The following is a 16,932-nucleotide window of genomic DNA, read 5'->3' as shown; positions in this document are numbered from 1 at the left end:
TTCCACTACACGAATGATGATAAAGTCCATCTGCTGCATGTAAATCTCGTAAATAGTATTCAATCCGACCCTTTACAGTATGTCCCCAATCATCTGAACGGGATTCACAGACCTCCACAATTGTCTCCACAAATTTGTCAGTCCGTACCCAGCTAAAGTGTCCCTTGTCCAAATCAATTGTACATCCACAGAATACGCAATCCTTTTCACTGTCAAAACCTCCACTTGATTGTCTTGTGGTTCTCTTTGGTGGCACAGAACCACTACTTTTCTTTGCAACATGGCTTTTAATGTTTTTATCATTTATGTACTGTTGACGACAGCTTTTATGCACTTTAGTACTGGCTTCAACTTCAAGATCGTCCTTCCGCTTTACACTGGCTTCATTTATTCCCTTCGCCCCCTTCCACTGAATTGCAACCCAGTTATCACTGGAATCCTCGATCTCCTCCTTGCAGATTGGACAAAAAGCTTGACTGGCTGTGCTTGCACTCATTGTTGAATCATGTCTGAAAAAGAGAAAGATGAGAATTAGTTATTCAGTTAGATCCAATTCGACACATTCTTCAGGTCAATATATGGAAAATGCTCCCTCAACCTGTTAGATAATGGCCCACTTTCATTTTTAATGGTCTTAATGTGTTCCTTGCCCCCAAAAACCTAGGGATAGACACCAAGATCATCAAATTTGAGTTGATAGTTACATAGTTATGATCATTAAGAGGTTTTGGTGGCCATCTTGGACGCCATCTTGAAAAAAACACTTTTCCGGGGGTCCTCCTTTGGTAAACTTTTAGTATGTTATAAAGTACACTAAACCCTACCAGAATCAGTTGAGAAACCTTTTGTAGCAATTTTTTGGGGGTTGAGGGGGTATTTTCCATATATCGACCTTACTACAGAGCCATCACTTTTGTCTTCTGCTCCACTGTCAATGGCATCGTTGAGTTACGGAGCTAAAAATCCCAGGGAACAAATACCACAATAACACCACCCAACCCCGAAAAGTAAAACGGTATCGGTCAAAAAAACAAAGAAATGGCAGGAAGTCAAAGTTGTATCAATCTTTTTCGAACACCCTGCACATATGTCCATATATACATAATACATGTCGAAAGATTTGCAGCTCAGGATTCATATTGTAAAGCATGTGTTTCTTTACGAGCGCAGCTGTCAAAGCCAAAAGACCACGTGAACAAATGTGACAGAAAGAATGTCATCTACAACATACAATGTGGAGATTGTGAAGCCAATTATGTGGGCCAAACATCCAAACGCTTAACCACAAGGCTAACTGAACTCCAACGGGCTGCAAAACAATAAGACAGGTTGTCATTGGTTGCAACACACATACACACATACACACCAACACACGTTTTCATGGGATTGGACCACAATCCTTGGCATAGGATATTTGAGAGTGAACTGCGAGATTATCGAATGACGAAGCTTGGGTTGTGGTCTGTCGGTTACGATAGTTTCCACGCACCTCGTCCCACTCTGGGGGTGTGGCCTTGTTCCTTAGTCGGTTGGTGGGGTGGGGTTTACTTGTCGATCGTAATGTCCGGACACTGTCGGCGATTGTTGTTGTTGTTATTGGTTAAATATGTGCGTTTATATGGCCGGCATCTTATAATTGTAAAAACAAATGGAAAAACCACCGAGGGTAATCACATACTGGGAGAGAACTAATCTTAGATCTAACCGAGTCAACACAACGCCACCCTCCCATGTGGTGACACGTAAACGATCTTAAGCTCACAGTTTTCCCTCCTTAATACATTGAAATGTCTCCCACCTGTACACAGTCCATACTATTACAATGCAATCCTATTTCCACTGTGGTATTATATACCCTATCCCCACAAACATAACAATATGTACATGTTTGTGTACGTTTGTCAGAATTATATCACGAGTGTTGAGCAATATCGGATTTTTTTTTTTTTACATGTCACGTTATGTTGTATTTACAGGTGGATCCATTGAATCTGCAAGGGAGACTGCACCTACTTTTATGAACAGCGTAGACCCAGGCCCGCAGGACTCGCCAACTGAAACAAACAAGACTTTTTACAAACACAACAAAACGAAAAATGAATTGTTTGCACGTAAAAATGTTCACCAGGTTCACAAAGGAGACAATGATGAACGCCCATACAAATGTATAAGTTGTGGAAAATCTTTTAAACATTCATTCCACCTCAAAAGACACATACAAATTCACAATGATGAACGCCCATACAAATGCACAAGTTGTGGAAAATCTTTTAATCGGTCATGCCACCTTAAATCACACATACAATTTCACAATGATGAACGCCCAAACAAATGCACAAGTTGTGGAAAATCTTTTAAACATTCATACACCCTGACAAGGCACATGAGAATTCACAATGATGAACGCCCATACAAATGCACAATTTGTGGAAAATCTTTTAAACATTCATCCACCCTGAAATCACACATGGCAATTCATTATGGTGAACATCCATACGAATGCACAAGTTGTGGAAAATCTTTTACACATTCATCCACCCTTAAATCGCACATGAGAACTCACAATGGTGATCGCCCATACAAATGCACAAGTTGTGGAAAATCTTTTTATCGGTCATCCCACCTTACAAGGCACATGAAAATTCACAATGATGAACGCCCATACGAATGCACAAGTTGTGGAAAATCTTTTAATCTGTCATCCACCCTCAAACAACACATGATGATTCACACTGATGAACGCCCATACAAATGCACAAGTTGTGGAAAATCTTTTAATCAGTCATGCCACCTTAAATCACACATGACAATTCACAATGGTGAACGCCCATACGAATGCACAAGTTGTGGAAAATCTTTTAAACATTCATACACCCTGAAAAGGCACATGAAAATTCACAGTGGTGAACGCCCATACAAATGCACAAGTTGTGGAAAATCTTTTAATCAGTCATTCCACCTAAAAATACACATGCAAATTCACAATGGTGAACGCCCATACAAATGCACAAGTTGTGGAAAATTTTTTAATCAGTCATGCCACCTTAAATCACACATACAAATTCACAATGATGAACGCCCATACAAATGCACAAGTTGTGGAAAATGTTTTAATCGCTCATACAGCTTGAAAATACACATGACAATTCACAATGGTGAACGCCCATACAAATGCACAAGTTGTGGAAAAATTTTTAATCAGTCATCCACCCTTAAACAACACATGATAATTCACAACAGAGAATGACCGTACAAATGCACATTTTGTAGAGAATCTTTCAATCGGTCATGCCACCTGAAAAAACACGTGGAAATCACAATGGAGAACAAGAAGATTACCAACAAAGAGAATGTTCATGCAAATGCAAAATTTGTGTAAAATCCTTCCGCAAATCATGTGAGCTCATGAAACACTTTTTATTTTACCTTTTTATACGTGTAGCCAAGGCTCGTGGAAGAGATTGAGGCAGACGAGGACCAACAATGGGTGTGGGGAGGAATGAGATGCAGGTGGGCAAGATGGATAAGAAGGGAGATAATTTATGAATCGGGAATAGGACTGGGACCCGAACACCATTTGCAAAAAGGTTTCATTCAATCATCCTGCCTTAAAACACACAAGCACCTTACCTGGAGGATGTTTGTGTCACCTGCTTACATTGACACACACACACACAAACACACACACACACTCACACAACTGTGGCCAATGACGTTTTTACTGAATAAACTAACACATGCAATTCTGACAACTTCTCAACTGCCCCCTCCCCACTGAAAGTCTTCCCCCCACAAAGACTTAACCTCCTCCTTCCAACTCTGTCCCTTTTTTGCTTTTTCTTCCCCCAACACTGGGTCCTCCCACTACCAGCCCTAACGCATCAATCCACTCCCCCACTTCAAGCCTTCAACCCCCTCCCCCCCACAACTCCACAATCCCCCCTTCCAAATCTGTCCAATCTTTACTCTCTCTCCCTCCCTTCTTCCCTCTCCCGCTCATAAAAGCAAAATGGGCATTCCCACACTGAAACAGCGGAATATTTCACACGTTCCGCTCCTCTATCATGCTCTCACTGACTTCACAAAAATCTGTCCCAGTCGCCTGTCCAACTCGCAATTTTGAGAGAAAATAGCTGAAAAAAATAGCAAGGACCTGTGTAACCTCTGTGGTAAAAACGCTGCTTGAGAGAATGCCACATAGTTGTTTGGGCGGTGTATAAACAACAGAACACTGCCTCAATCGCTGAGGGCTATCTTCACAACGACCTTGTGAACCATGTTCTGTTCTGTGATTGTTGCATTATTTAATTAGTTTTAAATTGAATTATTTTGTGCACACATATCTTTACAATGGAATTCAAGCTTAAGTTTTACCAAAAAGATTCACATACTCATTTCAATTTATGAACGAGAACGGCACTCTTCTCCATCATGACGTCGACTGATATGCCTCCGCCCACATTATTACATCATTATAATCCTTGTATCATGTTTGATTTAAATTCATTCAGCTGTGCCCAAGTTGGCACATTTTTACCTGACATGACCTTTGGCCTTTGACCTCAGGCCCCCCAAAATCTAATCATTTGATCTTTACATCATTACACATATCTGTACCCAGTTTGAATTAGATCCCTTCAGCCATTCTCGAGTTATAGACCTATTACAGACTTTGACCTCTTGACCCCAACTTCCAATCATTTAATCTTTACATCATTGTACATACCTGCACCAACTTTGAATTAGATCACTTCAGCCGTTCTCAAGTTATAGACCTATTACAGATTTGACCATTGACCTTTGACCCCAAAATCGAATTACTTACTCTTTACAATATTATACATACCTGTACCAACTTTGAATTGGATCACTTCAGTCGTTCTCAAGTTATAGACCCATTACAGATTTGATCTTTGACCACAAAATCTAAGAAGTTAATCATCATTATACATACCTGTACTAAGTTGGAATTGGATCACTTCAGCCGTTCTCAAGATATAGACATATTACAGACTTTGACCTTTGACCTCTTGACCCCAAAATCTAATCGGTTCATCTTTACCTCATGATACATACTTGTGCCAGGTTTGACGAAGATCCCTTTCGCAGTTCTCAAGTTATCACGGTGACGAAAACCTATCACGGACGGGCGGACAGCCGGACGGACAACCTGAAAACATAATGCCTCCGGCGACTTTGTCAACACACACACATACTTACATACACACGGACATACATACATACATGCACACATACACACGGACAAACATATGTGGGGGATAAGGTTTTAAACGCCTCATACACCATGTGACTTAGGCCACCCGATATGTATATGTGTATGTGGGGATCGTGCATTTAATTGTGTTTTTCTTGACTCGTCCAATTAATGTTTGCTTTAACAGCTAAATTCATTTATGCTTATGCTGCAGGAAAATACTGATGGTTACATTTGCAAAGTTCATGCTTTGGTCAAGCTGCCCTTGGAGATAACTTTCACAATCCCTGTCCTTGTAAAAGCCAGGGCCTGGTAAACATCTGCCAAGGGGAGATAAGAACTTAAAGAATGTTGCAATAACAGTACGAGCGTCTTCTCCTACACTTTTCCCTGGCACAGCACTCCATGGATGGGACAAGGGTAGGGGCTGCTGGTCAACCTTTCCCCCTTTTGTGTTTGAAATTGCTTAGCTTGCAGAATTAGCAGAGATTGCTATCTTACTTTGGTTGTATATAAAGACATGCCTTTTCAGAGTATTTTCAGTGTGGCTCAGACTTGCACTGCCTTACGTGATAAGCTCTGCATTTCGGTCACACTCCACAATTGTGTTTTGATTGATTCTTATTAAACCACTGTTGCTACAACTTGTCTCTTCTTTCCTATAAAGTGAAGACCGACCCTCAGATGGTGTCAGAAGTGGGATACATCCAGCCACAGGTTCGAGGAGGGCTCCTCGGGATGGGAAGGGGGAGGTTGGCGCCAGCAACAATTGGCTGAGGTAAGCATATTTGCACACCTAAATTGAAAAGCCTCTTCCCCTCCCTTGGATGTGGCGGACCTCCATCGACGGTGCCTGAGCGTGTATCCCGAACCAAATTTAAGCGAAGCACCAGTGGGTTAACAAATCAAGCAAGGAGGGCGCCTGAGGGTAAGGGGTAATAAGGATTCCGGAGGAAAGGGGGTAGTGAGGACAGGGTGGCATCGCTGATCTAAGAACTACCCAGGAGGGATCGAGAAGATTCAAGAGAAGTAACGTGTAATAGAATGTGGAAGAAGAGGTCTGCGTGGATCTGGTTCCCGCCATGGAGTTATATTATGGACTGGAGGGCGTACATTCCACGTGACCCCGTGCCGACAAGGAAGACCGGCAGCCATGTGTTTGGGGAGCAACATTTGTTGACAACGTACATGTACATGACCAAGTTGTGTCGAGAATATTTTCTAGTGGCAAGATGCCGAAAAGTTGTGTCTGCTGCGGGTGCACAAATCGTAGCAACCAGAAGAGGGATGTTACTTTTCACAGGTGAGTACTCTGTGTTTTTCTTTTTAAAAGTATAAATTTTGGTCGGAATTTGGTAAGATTTAGTGAGAGTGGCGGACAGGCATACAACAAGAAGCAGGGCTGTCGGACTCTCTTTTATGTCATGGGTCTTATTGTTGTCACCATTACAAAAAGACCCATGGTAAAAGAGAGCCACACACTCACACAGTCCTGCTTGTCGGGCCAGACAGGCACAGGCATGACAGGCAGAGTTGATGTCTCTTTGCATCTCTTTCAATCTTTGGAACAAAGACTTTTCCATTCATGCCTTTGTGGCCAAGCATGACACTCGGCCTTGCACTAAAAATGAACTATGGACGAAAAATGAACTAAAAAAGAACTAATAAAAATGATGGACCCAGACCATCTCGGAATCAGACCATCTCGGACCCAGACCATCTTGCACCCAGACCATCTTGGACCCAGACTCGCCCAGATCATCTCGGACCCAGACCATCTCAGACCCAGACCATCTCAGACCCAGACTGCCCCAGACCATCTCAGACCCAGACCATCTCGGACCCAGACCATCTCAGACCCAGACCATCTCGGACCCAGACCATCTCGGACCCAGACCATCTCGGACCCAGACCATCTCGGACACAGACCATCTCGGACCCAGACCATCTCGGACCCAGACCATCTCAGACCCAGACCATCTTGGACCTAGACCATCTCAGAACCAGACTGTCCCAGACCATCTTGGACCCAGACTGTCCCAGACCATCTCAGACCTTGCTGTCCCAGATCATCTCGGACCCAGACCACCTCGAACCCAGACCATCTGGGACCCAGACCGGCTCGGGTCCAGACCAACTCAGACCCAAGTACCAACTTGGACCCAAGAGTTTTTTTCAGTGTGACTTTCTTAATTCTTGTCATGAAGTATCATGAAGTATTGTTTTGTGTGTCGGTTTGTCTTTTTGTGTGATTAATGTTAGCTCTTTCACGAGCCTCGATCTTGTATCCAAAAAAAAAAAAAAAAAAATCATTGTTTTAAAGTCTTTTTTTTTTCTAAATCCAAGTGGGACAAAAGTACTAATAATGAAAAATAAATTTTTTCAGCGAAAATGGAAAAGTAAAAGTAAATACATGTCGGCCTCAATAGTAAAATTAATTTTTTTTGGTCAGGGTTGACAATTCACTCTTAATTTTTTCTCACTTCAATTTTCGTAATTTTATAGATAAACAAATCTGATGGAAAAATTCTCCAGAACATAATTTTTTGCATTTTGTCTACATTTTTGTTTTAATTTTGGTAGGACTTTTCAATTGTTTAAATTTTGCGAGGACCTAAATAAGCTTCTCCTCCCCCCCCCCCCCCCCCAATAAATAAATAAATAATAAGCCCCTAATAATAAATAATTTGTTTGTCTATTCTTCACGAGAAAGCAACGCAAAAGTTGTTGCACTCTTTCATTTCAACATTTTACAATTTGTAAAAAAAATTCAAATTTGGGTCCAAGTTGGCATAAGTTGGGTCCGAGATGGTTTGGATCCAACTTCACCTGTTTCGAACAGAAATGATGAAACATTTCATCCGTTCATGCCTCCCTAATGGCAGTGTAAGACCGTTAAGAGATTGATGTCTGGAAAAAAATGTCATCCTAACATGCACAAAGTCTTGAGTTTGAACATGTTAAGCTGACATTTTAAACAAATAAGGATCGAAGAAGTCCAACCCAACTTTCCCAACTTGACTTTTTCATTTATGCTATTTTATATCACATTTTATCATCAGGTTCCCTCTTGAAAACCGCCAGTTGATGTCCAAATGGCTAACCAACGTCAGCAGAGACAATTTTCATCCAACAGAAAATCACCATGTGTGCAGTGAACATTTTGTGGATAAAGATTACCTACAAGGTAAGAACTAAGACGAGATCCATCCAATTCTTTACATGTCACTATCAGCATGTCAGCTTTCTGTCAAAAAGATGTGCACAAAGCTAACCCCTTGTTTTTTGTTTTTTTTTGTATACAAGATCGAGGCTCGTGAAAGAGCTAACATTAATCACACAAAAAGACAAACCGACACACAAAACACAAAAAACAAGGGGAGCGGCAGACAAGATGGGGAGAGAGGAGGAAGGACACAAAAGAGAGGGGGAAGAGGGGGAAGGACACAAACACAACATTTGAGAGCAGGGACATCGGGAGGACTTGGGGGGAGGTGGGAGAGGAATAAAACATATGAACACTGCAAGGACTCTGGGGTGAATTACCGGGGGTAGAAAAGATCAAGGTTTTCGATGGGGGAAGATAAGAGATAGTGGTGAACAGCTGTTTTAAAGACCTGGAGGGAGGAGTGGAATTGAAGGGAGTGGGGGAGTTTGTTCCAGAGGCGGGAGAAAAGGGGAATGAAAGAGTGAAGGTGAGCAGAGAGCCTAGACTTTGGCAGTTTAACCATAAGAGGGTTGCAGGCAGATCTTGTGCGACCTGAAGGAATATTGGGGGGACAGAGCACAGAGAGAGCTGGGGGAGCAAGGCCGGAGAGGAGTCGGTAGAAGACAGAAAGACCACCAACCTGCCTGCGGTGAGTGAGTGAAAGGCCCTCGGTGTTGACTACATCGCAGGAGATTCCAATGATTCTGAAAGCTTTGGCCTCAACAGCGTGAAGCCGAGCAAGGTGTGAGGCAGGAGCACCAGCCCAGAGGGGGGAACAGTATTCCATTGAGCTGCGGATGAAAGCCTTGTATGTGGTGAGGAGCTCAGGTGTGCCAAGGAAGGACTTCGCACGACGGAGGATGCCTAGTCGGCGACTGGCTTTGGAGGCCAGCTTGGAAATGTGGTTTTCCCAAGAAAGATCATGGCAGATAGTGAGACCCAAAAGCTTGAGCGACAGAACTTCTTGGAGAGGATTGTTGAGAAAGTAGATGGGAGGGTTGTCCAGTCGGTCCTTTCGGAGAGACATTGTAAGAGTGTGAGATTTGTCAGGATTGAAAGACATGTTCCACTTGTTTGACCAGTCTGTGATTTTGTCCAGGTCTGCAGAGAGTGAGGAGGCTGCAGACTGCCGATCTGAGGGATGAGGAATGGAGCGACAGAGAGTAGAGTCGTCAGCAAAGAGATAGAGAGGATTTTCAAGAGAGTCAGAGAGATCATTGATGAAGACCAGAAAAAGCACAGGGCCCAGAACACTACCTTGGGGAACTCCAGCCTGAACAGGAAGAGGAGATGAGAGAAACCCATTCAGGGCCACACGTTGACTACGACCAGAGAGGAAGTCCGCCAGCCATGCGTGGAGATTTCCATGGATCCCAAAGGAGGAGAGTTTGGTGAGCAGAGCAGGGTGCCAGACCGTATCGAAGGCATGTGAAATGTCAAGGGAGACAGCTCTAATTTCCTGTTTGGCGTTGAGGACCTCCATCCATTGTTGAGAAAGCAGAAGCAGCATGTCCAGAGTAGAGTGACCAGGTCTGAAACCAAATTGATGATCAGAGATCAAGCCATTGGAGAAGAGGAAAGATTTAATATCTGAAGCAATGATGGATTCCATGACTTTGCTGATAATTGGGAGAAGGCTGATTGGTCTGTAGTTGCTGGGATCTGTTTTTGCACCTTTTTTGTGCAAACCGGTGATGTTGGCTGATTTCCAAGCAGATGGCAGATGACCTTGAGCAAAAGAGAGGGTGAAGAGAACAGAAAGAGGGAGTGAAAGAGCAGAAGAACATGATTTTAGGACCCGTGGGCTGATGCCGTCAGGACCAGTTGCAGAATCAGAGTCGAGGGTTGACAGAAACTTTTCCACCTTGTCAGGAGGAAAGAACACAGAGTCCAGGAGCAGCTGGGTACGACTGGGTACGGTGGGTACAGAGAGGGATGGGTTTGGGACACAAGATTTAGAGGAAAACACAGAGTTGAGGCATTCAGCTTTTTCACGTGCGGAGTCAGCCGTTAAGCCGTTTGAGGTGAGGGAGGGGATGGAGGGGGAACAAACACCAGAAACAGATTTGACCAGACGCCACCAGGATTTGGAAGAGGGAGACAGATAAGAGAGTTCGGTCTTGAGAATGGTGAGATATTGTTTCCTGGCTCTCCTGAGGGTGGACACACACTTGTTTCGGGCTTTGTGAAAGGAAATGAGATTTCCTTCTGTTGGATTTGCTTTCCAGGAGACGAAAGCAAGTTGTTTCAGGGCAACAGCCTCACCACAAGATTCCGTGTACCATGGACGGGAGGAAGGGTATGACAACTGAAGACGAGATGGTATAAATCTGTGCATGAGAGAGAGCAATTTACTTTGAAAGAATTCCCAGGATGAGTTGATGTCAGAGGCGGTAGAGATGGGAGACCAGTCCAGATGATTGATGGCTGCTTGAAGACCGTGCCAGTTGGCCTGAGTGAAATGCCAGACTCGTCGACGCTGAGGAGGCTCTCTGAGAATGGTCAGAGAGATGTCCACTTTGACAAGCACATGATCAGATGAGCCGATTGGAGCAGAAGAAGAGCAGCAGACATTTTCAGGGAAGTTTGTCATAACCAAATCCAGAAGAGAAGATGCTCTGTTGACTGAGATCCGGGTCGGGAAATTGACAGATTGTGTCAGTCCCAGTGAGTCGCAGAAGTCCTTTGCTGAAGAGCCATGGCTGGTGAGAGAGGTACCCACACCCAGCCAACTGGCATGGTGACAATTGAAATCACCACATATGAGGAAGAGAGAGTTGGGATGGGTAGATAGAAGTTGGTCCATATTATCAGACAGTGAGATGTACTTTCAACTTGTTTACTTTCAATGGGGATTGGGGAACCAAGGTCTCCCACGCAGGCTCGGTTACCCCCTCTTGGCACTGTGCCAGAGGGATATCAGGCACACGCTTGTGCTCCCAAGTAGTTGAGAGGTTCACTTCGTGTGCGTCATTGACAGCAAGTTGGCGTGACACGAGTGTTTTTTTATTTATTATTATTTGTTTATTTTTGGCACATTTAATAAGTTTTAAATCCACCAATTTTGCAAGTGTCGTGCTGCGCATGACGTCTTCTTTGTTTGTTTGTTTGTTTGTGTTTGGTATGGTGGTTGGTTGGTTGGTTGGCTGGTTGGTTGGGTGGTTGGGTGGTTGATTTTGTATTTATTTTTATTATTATTATTTTAATTAAGGTTGAAATTATAAATGAAGTTGCAATTAATTCAATTTCATATGAAAGTGATCTTTCTTGTCACTGTGCCTCAGTTTTTTATGTTGCAGTTTTATACTATCAGCACATAAGTGTGACTGTGCCCCCTTCCCGTTGCAGTGAGCAGAGTGAATGTGCACATGACCGAGTATGACTTAGTTTTATCATGGGTGTTTTATAATGAACTGTTTTACACCATTAATAATCAGGAAAATAGAACTTTTTTTTAGGTAAATAAATGTATCGTTCGTTCGTTCGTGTGGTTGCCAACTTCAATCAAGATTGTTGCTTTAATGTATGACAAAATAGTGGCAATGACTATATTGTTCGTTTAAATTAAAGAAAAAAGAAACAAATAATAAAAATCAACTTTAAACGGCCACTCGTTCTTCGACACCACAGCGTTGGTGTGCGCATCCGTGAACTTGTTGCTGGAGTCCCTGGATGGAGACAAAAGAGACTTTACAGCAAAGATCGTAAAGCGGGGCAAGATAGCCCACTCGTGCGAAACAGTGAAGTCTCCAATGGACGCGCTCGGCGGCCATTTTAGCAGGCAGGCAGAGTGAGCTTGTGCTCGCCAACAACCCGGAAGCTGTTCACAACACACATGTTCCAGATGGTAACAATGGCGTCTCGTTCCCCATCTCAGAATCACAGCAATCTATTTGAGTACAGAGAACGAGAACTATGCAGGGACCAAGTGAAATCAAAAATTGTTTGTACTTTTGTGAGTTTGCGTATTCACTATGCGCTGAAATTCAGGAACAGAAACCTGATGGAATTACGCAAACAGCGAAAAAACAGGAAAGCACAGAAAGTAATGCACAAGTAAAACTTTGGGATGGTCATGACATCAACTAAAAGCATATTTTGGAATGCATTTGTATGGTTACTTCACTTGTAAGGCGTCCTGAGCAGTGAAGCGGTTACTCCGCTTTACGATCTTTGCTATACAGGGACTCGACTTGTTGCCACCTCCCCCACCCCCAAAACATGGCGGCCGCGTTCTGTCACTGAATTGAAAATATATTTTCAATTCAGTGAGTTCTGTACGCAGAATAGCGAGTCCGCCCTCTCGTCTGTAATAAAACTCTATGGTTCCCGCACAGCGAAACAAAACGTTACCGTTCGATATTATTATTGTTGCCAAATGATGCAACTATTATTATCGTTGTTATTATTGTTGGTATTAATTAATATAGGATTTGTCACAATGTTATCATTGTTTTTGTTATTTATTTTCTAATTAGAATTTCATGTCGTGGAAGCACGAAGAAACTGATAATCTGCTCTATATATACCACTTCTCGCTATAACCTGAACTTTACGCACATTCAAAACATGGGAACTTCTTCCGGATTGTATGCAGTTAATTAGCCTCATCAACTCGTGAGATCGTGGCGATGATTTTGGTGTATCAAATGCGTGTATCGAATGCGCGCCTGTGTCGTTGGAGGTATTGACTTATATAGGGTTGGTTTTCTAAGGCTGTAGGCCGCACCTCATTTTGTCGAATAAAGTGGTATTCGGGTGGTTCCGGTATTTGGGACCGCAGGGACGGAAAGTGCAGGTACGGGGTGCCAGTCACTCCCCAGCCAGCCCGCTCTGAAGGTTCGGATCGGGACACCGGGATTCATGCCGGTCGCCCGGTCGGCCCGGAGGTGGGGGTGCGGGGCCTGTCACGGAACGTCAAAACAAACGGCCTGCCGGGGCCGCCCAAAAGTCGGGCGTGAGGGGCGCGTCCACTAATGGAACGCCTCTCGCTTCCCAGATCGAGGGCCACGTGGTCAGGAGAACCTCGTCCCTTCTGGTTGCCCTGCCGTCCCACCGGGAGCGCTGGCAGGGTGTACTTCAAACTAAGCTTAAGTGTCAAGTGTTAAGTTCCTCCTTGCCCTCGCAAGGGAAAGGCTAGGGTCAAGCTCTTCCAAATTTCCAAACACTAGAAATCGGACATCTCAAATTAATTAACTAATTTGTTAATACATCTCAGTCGCCCCGCGACCTCTCTAGCGCGGGCGGCGAACCAGTTCATTTCCGGGCGACCGGGCCGAGTATCGGCCCGGCCGTGGCCGAAGCCGTTGATTCCGCCGTAGCACGCTAACGCGTAGGCTCACGCGTCCCTGGTCCGCCGGGGCTCCGCGGGTGTCCTACCGTGCCCACGTCGCCATGTCTCCCTGAATAAGAGAGTCAGACGTGGTGCCCGGGGACGGAGTTCACTGTCTAAACATGGTAGCGCTAGGCCAGTGGGACCGCCGGGACCCACGTGCACTCACAAGTTGTTCTGCGCATGGGCGGCAGTATCAGACCGGGGCGCCCAAACGCTCCCCGGCTAAAGTTCATCCTGAAAGCGCCCACATTGTGCGGACAAACCAAGTCAAGGGCCACGTGGTCAGGAGAACCTCGTCCCTTCCGGTCACAGTTTGCCTATCGGCCGGCCTCGAAGACCGAAATTGTGACGGTGTCACCCGAAAAATCATTGGAGGTATTGACTCCAGTCATTTTCACATCAGTCATTTCTCCAGTCATCTGGCTCATCTGGCTTCCAGTCCAGGATGACTCCCGTCATCAGTCATTTTCACATCACACAGAATCATTCACATCAGAAAGTTCCAGTGGAACTCATTAAAAAAAAAATGTCACACTCACTCACATGCATTCGGCCAAAATAAAGGGGAAGAACAGGGGTTTGTTTGACAAACGATCGGAATGATTGGTAACTCGGAGAAATTGTCGAAATGATCAACGCTTATCTTAGTTCAGGAAGGAGAACGAGCGAAACCTACTTTGGGTGGTTTATAAACAAGAACAAGCGAAACCTACTTTGGGCGGTGTATAAACGAGAATGAGCGAAACATACTTTGGGTGGTAAATAAACAAGGACGAGCGAAACACCCTTTGGGTGGTGTATAAAGAAGAACGAGCGAAACACACTTTGGGTGGTGTATAAAGAAGAACGAGCAAAACACACTTTGGGTGGTAAATAAACAAGGACGAGCGAAACCTACTTTGGGCGGTGTATAAACGAGAACGAGTGAAACACACTTTGGGTGGTTTATAAACAAGAACGAGCGAAACCTACTTTGGGCGGTATATAAACAAGGACGAGCGAAACACACTTTGGGTGGTGTATAAACGAGAACGAGTGAAACACACTTTGGGTGGTTTATAAACAAGGACGGGCGAAACCTACTTTGCACGGTGTATAAACAAGAACGAGCGAAACATACTTTGGGTGGTTTATAAACAAGAACGAGCGAAACACACTTTGGGTGGTGTATAAACGAGAACGAGCGAAATATACTTTGGGTGGTAAATAAACAAGGACGAGCGAAACACACTTTGGGTGGTGTATAAACGAGAACGAGCGAAACACACTTTGGGTGGTGTCTGGTGTATAAACGAGAACAAGCGATCAATGTCAAAGAGCATATCCATGGTTTAACATATGAGCACCTTGTTCTTGTTTGTAAAACCCCCAAATGATGTGTTTTTTTAAATGAAAAGCGCCGTCAGGCGATTCTGAACAATTCAAAACATTGGGCGCCATTACATTAGGGCCATTTGCCGCTCCTTGGGGATATTTTAGTTGGTAACCCATCGTGGATCAAGGGTGGATCAAGTGTGGTTCAAGTGTGGATCAAGTGTGGGTCAAGTGTGGGTCAAGTGTGGATCAAGTGTGGATCTGGTTCACGGGAAATGCACGCCGACAGAAACTATTTTCCAAGGTGAGTCGTGACCGTGAATAGACGAAGAGTTGTGGAAATTATGGGTTTAAACATCTTCGTGAGCAGAAGGATTTGTTGAGATTTCGGGTTTTAAACATCTTTGTGAGGAGAAGGAGTTGTGGAGGTTTCGGGTTTTAATCATCTTCGTGAGTCGGGGAAGATTTGTGGAGATTTGGGGTTTTCAACATCTTCCTGAGTCCGGGAAGAGTTGTGGATATTTCGGGTTTTAATCATCTTCGTGGGTAGAAGGATTTGTGGAGATTTGGGGTTTTCAACATCTTCGTAAGGAGAAGGAGTTGTGGAGGTTTCGGGTTTTAATCATCTTCGTGGGTAGAAGGATTTGTGGAGATTTCGGGTTTTAATCATCTTCGTGGGTAGAAGGATTTGTGGAGATTTGGGGTTTTCAACATCTTCGTGAGTAGGGGAAGATTTGTGGAGATTTGGGATTTGCAACATCTTTGTGAGTCGGTGAAGAGTTTTGGATATTTGGTGTTTTAAACATCATCGTGTGTGGGGGAAGAGTTGTCGAGATATGGTTGTTTAAACCTGTTCGTCAGTGGAGGAAGAGTTGTGGAGATTTGGTTGTTTGAACCTCTTCGTGAGTGGAGGAATAGTTGTGGATATTTGGGGTTTGAAACATCTTCGTGAGTGGAGGAAGAGTTGTGGAGATTCGGTTGTTTGAACCTCTTCGTGAGTGGAGGAAGAGTTGTGGATATTTGGGGTTTTAAACATGTTCGTGAGTCGATGAAGAGTTGTGGCGATTTGGAGATTTAAACATTTTCATTAGTTGAGGAAGAGTTGTGGATATTTTGGGTTTTAAACGTGTTTGTGAGTGGAGGAAGATGGCATAGATTTGGGGTTTTAAAAATCTTCGTCAGTAGGGGAAGAGTTGTGGAAATTTTGGGTTGTAAACATCTTGGTGAGTGTAGGAAGAGTTGTGGAGATTTCGGGTTTTAAACATCTTCGTGAGTGTAGGAAGAGTTGTGGAAATTTTGGGTTTTAAACATCTTGGTGAGTCGAGGTATATATACACAAAGAATTAAGTTAAGCACCCCCTAATCCTGTCCTGAACCTGAACCCCCTCGAGCACGTTTGGGACATGTTGGGACGACAAATTGCGAAGATGGTCCCTCCAATAGCCAATCTGGATGAATTGGAACGTGCATTACATCGGGAATGGAACAACCTGCCACAGCAACGCATATGACGGCTTACAGGGTCTATGAGACGTAGGGTTGAGTCAGTGATCCGATCACGTGGGTCCTACACACGTTATTGACGCAAAGATCGCTAGAGGTCTTCTCAGAACAATGACTGTACGTTAGAAAACATAAACGTCATCCACACTGTCCGTGATGGACCTATAGCTCCATACTTAAATTGAGGTGAAAATATGCCTAAAATTCCCAAAAAATTTCACCTTAAATTATTCAGAATAAAATATTGAAAACGGCATGATTGTTATGTTTTTATGTGACCATAATATCACTTCTCCAGAAAATATAGCAATATCATGGGTATATTACACTGTTTTGACGACAACAAACTTGTAATGT

General features: G+C 43.9%; 1 protein-coding gene across 1 annotated transcript; it reads left to right on the top strand.

The window, feature by feature from the left end:
* Nucleotides 1–2,308: 2,308 nt before the first annotated feature.
* Nucleotides 2,309–3,465, top strand: LOC137428455 (uncharacterized; the record flags this gene model as incomplete). Its single annotated transcript, XM_078777094.1, has 2 exons — nucleotides 2,309–3,155; nucleotides 3,443–3,465. Coding segments are annotated over 2 exons (870 nt in total), but the record flags the coding sequence as incomplete, so codon positions are not given.
* Between the last annotated feature and the right edge of the window lie 13,467 nt (nucleotides 3,466–16,932).

Source organism: Myxine glutinosa, chromosome 5 (genome assembly GCF_964187855.1).
Source record: "Myxine glutinosa chromosome 5, kmMyxGlut1.1, whole genome shotgun sequence".
NCBI lineage: Eukaryota > Metazoa > Chordata > Myxini > Myxiniformes > Myxinidae > Myxine > Myxine glutinosa.
Note: the sequence above shows the minus strand (reverse complement) of the source record. Positions and strands in the feature narration are given on the sequence as shown.